This window comes from Centroberyx gerrardi, chromosome 11 (genome assembly GCF_048128805.1).
Source record: "Centroberyx gerrardi isolate f3 chromosome 11, fCenGer3.hap1.cur.20231027, whole genome shotgun sequence".
NCBI lineage: Eukaryota > Metazoa > Chordata > Actinopteri > Beryciformes > Berycidae > Centroberyx > Centroberyx gerrardi.
In genome coordinates this window covers 11561546-11574799 of record NC_136007.1, presented here as the reverse complement: position 1 = coordinate 11574799, position 13254 = coordinate 11561546, and the positions used below count along the sequence as shown (strand labels likewise).

Here is a 13254-nt window from a genome sequence, read left to right as displayed (position 1 = left end):
CGTCCAGAAGGAAGAAGCTGAAATTCACTCTGCAAAGGGTGCGAGTCATCATTTAAAATCGAGCCAGTTATCCGCTGTAACTGTCTGGTGTGCAGGGACGCTGGGTTAAGCTGTGACTCACCAATCAGCCTACTAGACCATTTAACAATCTGATTCAGAGAGTTTCTGTTCTTTAAAGATAGGTTTCCAAACCATGACACCAAAGAAAAAGATAAAAATCGATTCAGTGAAAGCACGGTAGAATAAGGTCATCATGGTTTTGTCAATGTGGTAATAGAACAGTTTCCTCAAACAAAACAAACGCTGGTGCCCCTTTTTGCACACAGCTTCATAATTTGCTTCAAAGTTCAGTTTTGAGTCCCAAGATATTTGTAAAATTGCACACATTCCACTGTCTGACCCTTAATGGATGTGACTTCATGTGTGTGGGCATGTCTTCTAAAATCAATTATCATGTCTTTTTTCTTAGATATGTTTAACTGAAGATAGGACTCCTCACACCACTTGACAAAGTCGTCGATGACCGGGCCGTGGCTGGTCTCATTGTCCTGGAGCCGACTAACAATAACAGAGTCATCTGCATACTTTAAGATGGTCCTATTTTCACACCTGCTCTGACACATATTTGTGTAGAGGATAAATAATAGGGGCGAAAGCACACATCCTTGTGAGCCAGTTGAGGAGCAAACTTGGTCAGACAGAATTCCATTTACCCTCACTCTTTGTGTCCTATTAGTTAAAAAGTCAAGAATCCAGCCCACAAGATTGTTACTCAAGTCAAATTGTTCTAAAAGCCTACTGGTTAAAATATGGGGTTGAATTGTGTTAAAAGCAGAGGAAAAATCAACAAATAGAAGTCTAGCATGAGACCCATTTCCCTCCAAGTATTTAACAAGTAAGTTAAGCAAAGTGACTGTGGCATCCTCTACTCCTCTGTGTGGCCTATAAGCAAACTGCATGGGATCAAGTGCATGCTCAGTTTTCCTTAAGATTTCTGACTTTACCAGTTTTTCGAAGGTTTTCATTCAAATTGATGTGAGAGCAACCGGTCTGAAATCATTAGTTTTGGGGCAACTGGATTTGGGAACAGGGACTACCACAGCATCCTTCCAGACCTTAGGTACATGCTGTTCCTGTAAAGACTTATTAAAAATGTAGTGGAATACAGGACTCAGTTCTTTTGCACAAGATTTAAGTAAACGACCACAGATGTTATCAGGTCCATGACTCTTATTAACTCTTACTGAGAGGAAGGCCTGTTCCACATCCTTTTGGTCTATGTCAAAGTGCTGATGATTATCTTCAAGTTTGTAACTCAGTTCCTGAATTTCATTACTAAAATCAAAGGTATCAAAACGATTATAAAAACAATTAAGAGCATTAGTAAACTCAGTATCTGAATTGAAGCCATCCAGGGTGACCTGACTGCTGTTCTTTGAATTCCGGAGGCCTGCTATAGTTTTCATGCTAGACCAGGCTGAGCCAAGGTTATTTGCAGCCATCTTGTTCTCTAGTTCAGATTTATAATTCTGTTTTGCTTTTAAAATTTCTATTTTCAGTTCCTTGGTAGCTATATGCAGATCAGAGGCTACTCCCTGTTTAAAAACGAGTTTCTTTTTCTGTATGCTGGACTTACCGGATTTGGTCACCCATGGTTTGTTGTTAGGGTAAATTTTAACTTGCTTACAAGGAATGATCATGTCCCTACAAAAGGCAGCATATGAGCATGATACATCAACAAGTTTGTCCAAATCATCACCACAAGACTGTTTAAACATGTCCCAGTCAGTGCAGTCATAACATTCCTGCAGGCAGAGCACAGCCTCTTCTGTCCAGTCCTTTATGTCCTTTGTCTGTGCTTTCTCTCTCTTTAAAACCGTTTTATATATGGGCAGTAAATGCACACAGTTATGATCCGCAGAGCCCAGTGTAGGGGTAGTGGGAGTGATTTATAAGCGTCCTTTACTGACCCATAACAAAGATCTAATGTCTTATCCCACCCGGTTGGACAGGAGACATATTGGTAAAAGTCTGTAAGTGTCTTTTTAAGGGAGACATGGTTAAAATCACCCAATATGAAGTTTGGTGCATCAGGTGAAATCGACTGCAGTTTTTGCACTACATCGAAGATAGTGCTAGAGGCAGAGGCGGCATTTGCCTTCGGGAGGATGTACACTGTGGTTATGAAAAGTTGTGGAAACTTGCAGGGCAGGTAGAAAGGACGTAACGATACCGATAAAAGTTCAACATCTGCTCACAAACCTAGAATTAGAAATACTTGAAAAAAGAATACACAATGGTCATTCCATTTGCTGTTGGTTTTCATCTGGTAAATAGACTTTACATTATTGGTAGTTAATAGTAATTAGCTTCTTTGGATTCAGGCTAAATCCTGACAAACAGCTTGAAATATCATCGCATCCATTAAATTTAATTCAACATAAACCATTTTTCACAGTGGTCAGGCCTGTATGACCACTCAGGTCTTACACAGGATACAGAACTAATGACAAATACACACTGCAGCCTCATCTTTTATAGGCTGCAGATGATTCACAGGATCAACTCAAAGTTTCAGTGTTAGGATGTTGTGAAGTGGAGGAGGAAGGATGTGCTGGTTAGACTCACGCACCTTTCTGCATTTGGTTTCCTGTTAGTTTCTCACCAGTTTCCTATTCTTACTGTCTGCCTGCCCAACAAACACCCCCTCTCCTCTTCAGAAGAGAACAGAACAGCACACTTTAAGTCATGCTGAATGCGACTGTTTAACTGATGTGAAGCGTTATTTTCCTTTTGACATGTTCACATCCTAATGAAGTATTTTATCAAACAGTGGACACTGATTTTGTACCTGTACCTCCAGGAGCCCCAGGTGAACCCAGGCTATCAGCTGAGTTTGCAGTATGTGAACAGATGATGGACACACCATCACACAAAACTCATAAAAACTCAAACGCCCTGCAACTCCCCAACTGAAAATTACAGAAATGATAGAATATGATGCCATAGAAACCACTGACTGACCAACCATCCACACATTAATACACACACCACCCACACATATAGATATGGAATTACATAAACACATTTTATGTCATTTCATCAGCAGCCAAATACTGTCCTCAATCTTACTAGAATCAAAGCAAGAGGAGGATATGTGTGTATTTGTGTGTGAGAGAGAGAAGAACTGGTGTGAAATAAAATACAGTAGAGTAATAGCCTATATTATATAAGCCTACTGTAACACAGTAGACCTTTGGATAGACTATATAGCCTATTTTATCAACTATGGTGTGTTCTCCCATTCACACCCCAGAGGAGATGTATTGTCTTGACCTGGCAGAACACATCCAGCCTGTTTTACAAAAATAGGTTGTTATTATGACTTTGTAAGTAGGCCTATAGTGGTCAGTGATGTAGTAGTAAATAAAAAGGTGGGTAAACTATGACCTCAAGTCAATGATCAGCAAAAGACAAACCAGTTTAAACAAAAATCAATAATATTTTCAGAAAAGCATTGATTTTTTTATTTTTAATTTTATTTTATATATATATCCCTAAAAGAGCATATCCTCATAATTTAAACCAGGTTAACAGTATTTACTATAATCTATAAATGAACCTCATAAAGATCTATGTCCTAAACCTAAAAAGGTTCTCTCTCAGAGAAAAAGGTTGGCAAACTCTATTTTGTATAAGGTGGGTAAAATTAGTTTGGGCATGTTTACCCTCCACTAAATCCCCGATTGTTATTAATTTCCCCTGTGGGTCTAGTGAGAGCATACGAATCGATAAGAACAAGTAATTTTAGCTTTGAGGGTGACTACCGCCCGCCAATAGAAATCGCCAATGCAGATGTGGTTTGGAATTCAGACCTGACCACCGACCAATCAGCGTCCAGCTTTGTCTCCCTCCGCCGCGTTCACATTCTACACGACAGATACGGCTCGACTTCACACGGTGGAACTTTGCATCGGCGGCCAGCACCGAAGTGTTGTGTAATTATGTGTTTTTTAAAACGTCAAATCACGTAGAAATCATCATTGTGATCTCCGCCGGTACATTCTTCACATGAGAGGAAACACCGAGGTGTCTGTTTTGATCGGGCAGCTGCTGGAGTCAACCTTTTGGATCTGGGTTATCTGTTTTTTCCTCGGATTTCGGCTGTTTCCAGACGTTGGTGAGTGATCATCATACATTGTGACCGTTACGGATCTGCTATTGCGATACGTGTTACATTCAGCAAGCTGCGGGTGGCTGATTGCTAGCTAGAACTGGTTAAATAACGCATTGACAAGCTGTTTGTCGTTTTCAGTGTGGTGGATGTGGTCGCTGGTCAGCCGCTGTGTGTGTTTGTTGATCGATAGCAGGTCATTCACCTGGTGGGTGCCTCTGCCTCGGGTGCATTCTTGCAGACAGGCTGCTGGCTAGCTTTGTCCCTCATCCAGGCCAGATGTTCATGCTATTACACGAGCTGCTGGGCCTGCGCTTTAGAGCCGAGCAATAATCCTGTTTCTTACACACACACACACACACACACACACACACACACACACACACTCTCTCACTGAAAACACACTATTTGTCCTCTTGTATGTGAGTATGGTACAAGCCATGGCCTATTTATGATATTTTCACCAATATGCACCTGGGCCACCACATCCTACCTCAGGCAGCAATTACAGTCCTCGTCAAGCAACTGTTATTCTACATGTAGGCAATTCAGTTTAGTTCAGTTCAGTTCAGATTTATTGTCCCTGTGTGTGGGGAAATTAAGTACACAGGAATAAGCGTAAAAACATATAAACATGTTTCTATGTTTCAAACAACAAAAGTACACAAACATAGCATGTAAAAACCTAACACAAGACGAGACACAAGAGTCATAAATTAAAGTCTAAATCCATGGGACAGCATTAAATTAAACAGCACTAACAATGGACTCCTGACTATCCTATAAAAATAACCACACTTTAGCAATGTAATGCCAGGGTAATTCCCCATAAAGTGGATGAATGTTAAGCTCCAGTATGGTTCTGGCTTTCCTGACAACCCGCCCGTCAGCTAGCTGCTTCGGCTTCACACTCCACACCAGTGATTGCCAACCAGCTTAACTATATGCTGCAGTTGTATTGCTATGGCCATATCTTGGTGTTTTCCACTCATCATAGACTTATTTGCTGGCTTATCACCGATCAACTAATGCTGTGGCCTTTTCAAGGTCAATCCCTAGTTTTATCAGAGTAAGCATTCACCATTAGTCTTTGCAGATGCTGCTCAAATCTGTTGAGAAATAAGCAGGAAGGCACATATTAAAACCCTGGCCTATTTCTCAGCAAATTCCGTGGCCAAAAAAAAAAAAAGTGGCACAGAAAAGTGGTTTAATGTCTGCGTGAAAGTGCTCCTTATAGCTGCTGGTTACTGCTAGATTTAGTCTGGCTTCAGGCAGTACCTCAGTATCCCAGCCAGTTCGTGGTGTCCTCGATTCCATCTGTTCCGCTTTCTACTTTTATCATCAGACAGAACTTTTACAAGCAGGCTACTCCAGCGCAGACAGAGGGGTGGTTCCCTCTTTTCTCTCTCCACACACGTGTCATCCAGATGCCCAACAGCCTTCCCATTTTCTCTGAACAGGCAAGAAACCAGAAAAGGGGAATACTTTAGTCTTTGTATGAAGCAAAGCCTCTGTTTGAGGTGATTCTCCGTGATGTCTGAGGTTGTACTGTGGCGGACTGTAGCTTTGAAGGTAATACAAACACTGTAGAGTGATGTCAATATTCAGAAACATTAGTTATATCATTATAATGATATTGAGACAATATTCAAATGATTCCAATACTTATCATTAAGCTTGTGTGAATACTGCTAGTAGTGTGCAGCCAAGGAGAAATGCAGACTGACTTATGTTGATGACACAGCTTGTGTGCATTTTGCAGAAGAGAAACTGGGAAGTTGCGAGATGGCTTGGTCAATTGTAATATGATCTTAAAACAAATTGCTCTGCGTTTCAGTGTGGCAGAAGCTGTCACCGAAAATGAAAACACGAGGAAGCAGTAATTAGTGGCTTTGGACACAGTGCCTGAGAGCGTGTCTGAGTTGCATGCCGCAGTGAACTTTGATATGGCCTAGCAGTTTGTGGCTCCCCAAATGAAGGATACAAAATAGCTGATGAGTGTTTGAGAACGACAACTGGATGGATTTCAACCCATTTTAACGTGCGTGCAAGTGTTATGGTCAGGATGAGGACAAATGATACAAAGGCCCTTCAACATATTCTGCTTGCTGGTAACATCTCACTCATGCAAGGGCAGTGGATAATGGTTGAAGTCACTATAGATAATCATTTATTGTGATAAAATATGACATAAAATGCTATTCTTATATTCTTAATTGTTGCACGCTTGGGTTGTAATGCTCTCATACTGCACTATGATTTATAATTCTGCCTTCTAGCATATACTGTATTTGGCCATCAGTAATACAAATGGTTTGCGGTGCAGTTTCCTCTGAGGTATGTCGAGGTATATGAGGTATTCTTCTGATGTGTTTTGCAGGTACGATGGGTGAGAGACGTGGCCAGCTGTGGACTGTAGCAGGCCTGGATCCTGCTGTCAGACACCAGGGCTGAGGAGCTGCAGAGGAGCGAGGAGTCTCCCCAGGCCCGTCTCTGTCCCACACCTGAATATCGAGCGCACACCCTGCTGTCCCAGCCTCCCGCAGGCCTTCTTTCCCCCACTGACCCTCATCTGCCAGGCTGTCGGGGTAGATACGAATTTGTTCGTAATTGACCCTCCTTTAAATTTAAAAAGTAGCTGCATTCACATCTGATTCCAGCCGTTCAACTCCCCAGGAGCCCCTGAATATTGTTTATGTTCACCTGAATCGAACCCCCATATTCACCCAAACCCCAGACCTCCTTACACTCCAGTCTGATACGACCATGAGGAACATCAGGGCGAGCCTGCTGCTGGGCTGCGTCCTCCTCTGCTCCGCCTCTCTCCTTTACCTGGGCATGAGCGGGATCGAATGCCCTCCCAAAAGCCATCGACACAGATGGGTGGAGCTCAACATGGCCTGGGCCAATCAGAGCCTATCCATGCCCACCTACTTTCCCGAAGACACGCCCCTTATATTCATCGGCGGCTTCCCTCGGAGCGGCACCACGCTGATGCGCGCCATGCTGGATGCCCACAATGCCGTGCGGTGCGGGGAAGAGACCCGAGTGATTCCCCGCCTCCTGGCCATGCGCGCCACCTGGAGCCGCTCGGTCAAGGAGAGGATACGATTGGACGAGGCTGGCGTCACCGACCAGGTGCTGGACTCCGCCGTACGAGCGTTCCTGCTAGAGGTGAGCTGGCTGGTCAGTGTGTAATCTGCTGTGTTGATTGTAGAATCGAACATTTGGCTGGAGAGGTAATCGATAGCTAGTGTGTAATAATCCTGTGGTTAGTCCTCATGTGGTGCGTATACATGCACACAGTATTCCGGATTATCGCATATATGTAGGTTAAGATTTTATGCAAAACATGCTATTGATATGCATCTTTATACCCCAATTGTGATTATTACCCTATCAGCAGTATATTTTACTATATTGCATGATTGAAACAGAATCTACATAGAGTAGACCACAAAAATCAATAGTAAACAAGATTATTTGTTTAAATGTCTCTATCTCAGGTAATATTAGTCTATCTTAGGTATCTTATTCATGTTTCTCATAAAGGGAATAAGAGCTCATATCGGTTATTGTAAACCGGATATGATTTTTACGTGTGGCAACTCAAAAGCGTAAAATTTGAGTATTCTGAATATTACGCATTCATAGTTGTTATTATAACAGCCTGGGCTATTTTGCTTTAAATGTTCTGTCTTCTCATGTGTGTGTTCCAGGTGATAGTCGGCCACGGGGAGCCCGCACCTCGTCTCTGTAACAAGGACCCGTTCGCCCTGAAGTCCCTGTCGTATCTGGCACGCATCTTCCCCAAGGCCAAGTTCGTGCTCATGCTGCGAGACGGCCGAGCGACCGTCCACTCCATGATATCACGCAAGGTGTGTGGAGGTTCCCTCCTCATCAGGGTCGCGGTCCGACAAACTTCAACAAAAGTTCATGTTTCCAACACCCGCTTGGTCAGATTGTCATTTCTTGGTTGCTTGATGTGAAGCATCTTATTTATACTACATACAAATAATGCAAATCCAACCAAGTTGCACTGGTACTATAAAGGGATGGGACAAAATGCTTATCTCAAGATACGATTTTATACGCGATATGGGGTTCAGGATTTGATACAACCACGATACAATGTAATAAATGAAAGTTAAATGACTAGTGCTGTGCAGATTTATGTTTGTTTCTGATCCACAGGTCTTTCTACCAATGGCACTGACTTGCTGGAATGTAAACAACAATTTAAAAATGTCATTACAAAGTGCAAATAATATAATTTGGATGGAGAGCTTGTGAAATTGTGATGGACAAGCGTCTCATTTGTGATTACTACAGCAGAGTAAACTGTAGCTAATATTGCGATAAATATTTCTGCCCCACGATACATACTGCCACATTTTTGTATTGCAATATATTGTCTAGTCTAGTCATCTCTGTCTAGACCAAATTAATTTTCCATTCTCTATCTCTTTCTATCCTCTATCCTTCTACCTCTCTTTTCCCCCCGTCTTCTTCTCCCTGCCTCTGTTTACAGGTCACCATCTCTGGCTTTGACCTGAGCAGCTACAGGGACTGCCTGACCAAGTGGAGCGGTGCGGTGGAGACGATGTTCAGCCAGTGCCAGGGGGCGGCGCAGGGCCGGTGTCTGCCGGTGCGCTACGAGCAGCTCGTCCTGCACCCAGAGGAGGAAATGAGGAAGTTACTTCACTTCCTAGAGCTGCCGTGGGACTCGGCGGTGCTGCACCACGAAGAGCTGATTGGAAAGGCTGGAGGCGTGTCTCTGTCCAAGTGAGTATGTGAAGTGTGTTTGAGTGTGAGTGTGTGTTAGGATTGGGCGATAGTGTCCATTGTCCATCTCCTGGCAACCAAGTGTCATCACAATACGTAGGCTGATTCCCAATGTATTCGTCCATGCCCAGGGAGGGTGGGGACAGACAGATACACACACACACACACACACTGAGCTTTCGAATGCAGGCATTTTTACTTCTTAAATTATAGTATGGGACCTCGCAGTCAAGAAAAAAACATGATGAACAATTGTTGTAGAATTGTAGAAGCCTATTGGCCCATCAGTGATTGTATTTCTCCCTGATGAAGGCTTGGCAGCTGAAAAGTGTTGGATTTCCAAAATGGACTAGCCAGTGAATAAAGGCTTTTAAATATTTTGTCACAAAGAAGAATTGTCTTGGTACCTTTCATGAATATACAAGTATCAGGTCATGCTACGTTCCCAATAGGAAGCAGTAGCACAAGACACTCAAAAGGAGAAGCAGAAGACACAAGCAGCGCAGCCTGAGAAATGGCTCTGGGAAATGGCGGGTGTGTTTCGGCTAGCTTCTGTGTGCTGGCTTTAAATATATTTCAAATCAATTCGGCCGTAATGTTTGAATGTGTGTGTTTCCTCTTTTGAGTGTCGCGCACTAGTCTACATTTAAAATGACCAAAGATCAAGTTAATGTACTGTAAATCTGAAAAAAACGGCATGGGAATTTGCACCAGCAGTCGATTCAGTCCATCACTGATCCCCAGTGTGTTCATCCAGTTGCCCAACCCTAGTGTGTGTGTTTAAAAGGAGGCTCAGTTCCCATATGAACTTTGTATATAAACAATAGACACTTACATAAACCTGTGTGTTTTTTTTTGGCTGTAATTATTCCTCCTGTACATTCCCACCCTCCTGCCTGGGTGGAGCAGGTATTTCAGGATAAAGAGGTGTAATTTGGCAGCCGGCTCAACGGCAGCTCTCTCTCTCTCTCTCTCTCTCTCTCTCCTCTATTTCTCTTTCTCTCTCTCTCCCTCATACACACACACACACACTCACAGAAATGCACAATACACATTCACACAACCCAGCTCTCTTGACTGTTGCACTTGCATTTATGTACTGCATTTTAAAAACAGTCAGTCAATTAAACATGTTCACAGGCTATTGCACAGTATAACCAGGCTTTGCTTACATCTAAATGAATGTAGAAATTCCCCAAGAAGAATATGATCTGCCTCGTCTTCTTCTACTTCAGTTAGTGGTTTCCTGCATTTCCCAGAATGCCCTTCGACAACCTGCAGAGAACCGGTGTGAACTTGTTGCATTCAGCTGTGGGTTATATGTGTAGGTGGAGAGAGCGATAGCCATAGCGATATAGTGAGACTTAAAACACAACATGTCTTGCAGCTGCAGTGCATTCTGGTCTATTGAGGCTACTCTCAGTAGAGAAATTGGTCTCTCTGCCTCTTCTACAATGCATTTCTCCCTGTGTGATTGTTGAACGTCGGTGCAAAATGGTGTGTCTAGAAAGAAGCCTTTTCGCTTTGATTCTGAGGGACTGACACCAAAGCCTGACGTTTACTCTTGATGTTTTAGATAGAACATTTTCTCCTATTAAACTGCATTGTAGCTGCACTGTAAATATCTGGATGTGACATCATGTCATCCACATTTGGCCATTTATCCAGAGGAATAAGAAAAATACACCACCAAACAGCAAAATGGGTCCAGAAATGCAAGGTCCATCACTAATAGCTGTTTTTTTTTTTTTACCAGTGTTAAAGTATCTCAGGTTGTTTTTTTCCTCTGAATGATACGCAGCATGGGTTGTGAGTCAGATTGTAATGCACAGCACAAGTCCGTGTCGTCTGCCTTATCCCACTGAGCCACCAGGAAGCCCGAGTTCAGCCAGAGTTCTCATCCAAGGCAGCCAAGCTTTTCAAGGTCAAGTAAAGCTTAGCAGTCAGACACGGGCTTCTCTCACTGGATTTTTTAATTTGCGTTGCTCCAATTCTCTTCATTATGTTGCGATTCAAAAAGAGCATTGCTTTGTAGGGCAGACGCTCAGGGGATTTGGTGGGAATCTGGCCGCCACATACTGCAAAACCCAAACTTGGCAGGCAGTTGCAGGTATTAGGCCAGAGAATTAACACCTTTTTAAATATATTGCAGTTACGCAATGGTTGGCGTCATCTGGAGTCGCACACAAATGCTTTCTAATCTCTTCAGAACATTTAAATGAACACCATATGTGTGATTTCTGGTTCGGTGTGAGGTGTGTATATATAGACCACACACACACACACACACACACAGACTAATAATTTGTACTTATTTGTGATAAATCATACAGTGTACAGTATGACGCACAAGCTCGACCTGAACTTGCTACATGTTGATTTCCTGCGCAGGGTGGAGCGCTCGACAGACCAGGTGATGAAGCCAGTGAACACCGACGCCCTTTCCAAGTGGGTGGGGCACATTCCGCCTGACGTGCTGAATGACATGGCTGAGATCGCGCCCATGTTGGCCCGGCTGGGCTACGACCCGCAGGCCAACCCTCCAGACTACACCAGGCCGGAGCCCATCGTGTCTCTGTTCAACTACTCACAGGTGAGAGAACACACTGATCTCTGCAACAGGGTGTGACGTTAACAAGAAAACTAACAAGGGTGTGAAGAAGAGTGCTGTAACATGTATACTCACTCAAAGACACCCCAAGTCCAAATTCTAGCTATTTTTGCACAGATTCATAGTGATTAAGTGATTGATTTGAATGCGGAAAATAAACTTTTCCCAACTGTCATGACCCACAGTGGAAAATTCCTGCCTGTTTTACTGTTTGGTGTTCAAAGTACGAAAAAACCCGCCGCCACCTTGCAGCTCCTCCAAGCTGCATGAATCAAAAAAGAACCAAAGGAATGAAAAAAAAAAATCAGCTGCAATTGGCTGCCAGGTTTACAGGATTGTATGTATAGTCAAATATATTCGCTGACATTCAAATCAATCATTCAGTTGTTCTCCAAGAGTAGCGAGAGAGTTTTTTTATGCCTTTACCTCAGTGTTCACACGGCACCAATACAATGAAGACTTTCAAAGCACAATACATTTTACAGTTTACCTGTCACATACTGTGATTCCTTGTATCAAAAGCTCAGTCAATCAGTTTGAGAGTGAGAAAATGTCATCACACCAAAGTCAGTGAAAGGGTGGCGCAATATGACAATTGCAGATTGCAGCTGTGATGCTTGATGCAAAATCAATCTCTGTGTTTTCATAATGTTCCTAGTAATCAATGATCAGCACGAATGACATCGGCATTGTGTCCTTCCTTTCCACAGAGTTTGAAAGCAACAGAAACTCCACACCCCAGCTAAGAGGAAGAGGAAGTGCCAGCAGCTGGTTTGGATGCCGTCCAGAGTTTGTCGCTCCACGATACGGATGCACCTTAAACACCGACTTCCAGTTCAGCTGTAAATACACCTAACAAGGAAGGTTTGAAGTGTTCCACATGTGTTTTTGCATTGACCGCAGTTCTCGTTCGTAATACCTCTGTGTGGTGTTAAGTCTGTACAGCAGATACGGACTCACTGAGTGGTTTTGGGAGGGGGGGGGGGGGGGGGCACTTTGTGGGAATCTCAACAGCTCCTATGTGACTCCTGCTCAGGAAAGTTCCCCGCTTCACACTTGCCCCACTTTCCTCCACAATGGACCAACAGCATAACGTTGCATTTTGATGTTGCTGGTTTTTTTCTCTATCAACTTGTACCTGAAAGTATTTCGATATTATGTCTGTAATTTGTTATCGATTCACCACAAATGTGAATGTGTTTTAGACAAATCAATCACTTGCTGAGAGTGAAGTAAATGTTCATAGAGCATAATGACTGTATATTTTTGAAGAAGTATTTTTATTTTCTTAATAAATTATTTTGGTGTTGACCATTCATTAAAGAATTTCAGGTTGTTTGTTCTATGATGAGGCTTTTTAATTGTTGGATATTGTTGAATATGAATAAAAAGAGCCAAAATGTCACTTTCTTACATAGTTGAACTATTTTGTTCACCGGTCATCCAGGTATGTTACTGTGAATGTGTTACATTCTGCAAAGAGGTATTTTAGGCATTAAAATAAGACATTTAAAAAAAATCCACTCTTAACTTAATAGGCGTCAATTCTGCAAACGATTGCTCATTCATTTTTTTAATCATTAAGATATTTGGTAGCCTGTATCGCTTTTTTGCATCACTGCCATATCAGACATTAGAAAATGCATTTGTCTTTCTTAAAACATTGCAAAGCCGCCATAGATGC

The 13254-nt window shown here is 42.7% G+C and overlaps 1 protein-coding gene across 2 annotated transcripts; it reads left to right on the top strand.

The window, feature by feature from the left end:
* The first annotated feature begins 3957 nt into the window (after positions 1-3957).
* tpst1l (tyrosylprotein sulfotransferase 1, like) lies at positions 3958-12976 on the top strand. 2 transcript variants are annotated; one of them, XM_071894722.2, is made up of 7 exons: positions 3958-4180; positions 6555-6762; positions 6912-7348; positions 7894-8052; positions 8706-8959; positions 11351-11552; positions 12281-12976. In XM_071894722.2, the coding sequence occupies exons 3-7, from the start codon at positions 6941-6943 to the stop codon at positions 12314-12316; spliced, it is 1059 nt and encodes a 352-aa protein (XP_071750823.2). In that variant the 5' UTR covers positions 3958-4180; positions 6555-6762; positions 6912-6940; the 3' UTR covers positions 12317-12976. The 2 variants fall into 2 exon arrangements, with proteins under 2 accessions (XP_071750823.2, XP_078142729.1); XM_078286603.1 differs by having other exon boundaries at positions 6555-7348.
* The last annotated feature ends 278 nt before the right edge of the window (positions 12977-13254 follow it).

Coding starts and splice junctions, on each gene's coding strand:
- tpst1l (XM_071894722.2), top strand. CDS start 6,941: ATGAGGAACATCAGGGCGAGCCTGCTGCTGGGCTGCGTCCTCCTCTGC. Junction 8,053..8,705: donor ACTCCATGATATCACGCAAG/GTGTGTGGAGGT, acceptor CTCTGTTTACAG/GTCACCATCTCTGGCTTTGA. Junction 8,960..11,350: donor GGAGGCGTGTCTCTGTCCAA/GTGAGTATGTGA, acceptor TTTCCTGCGCAG/GGTGGAGCGCTCGACAGACC.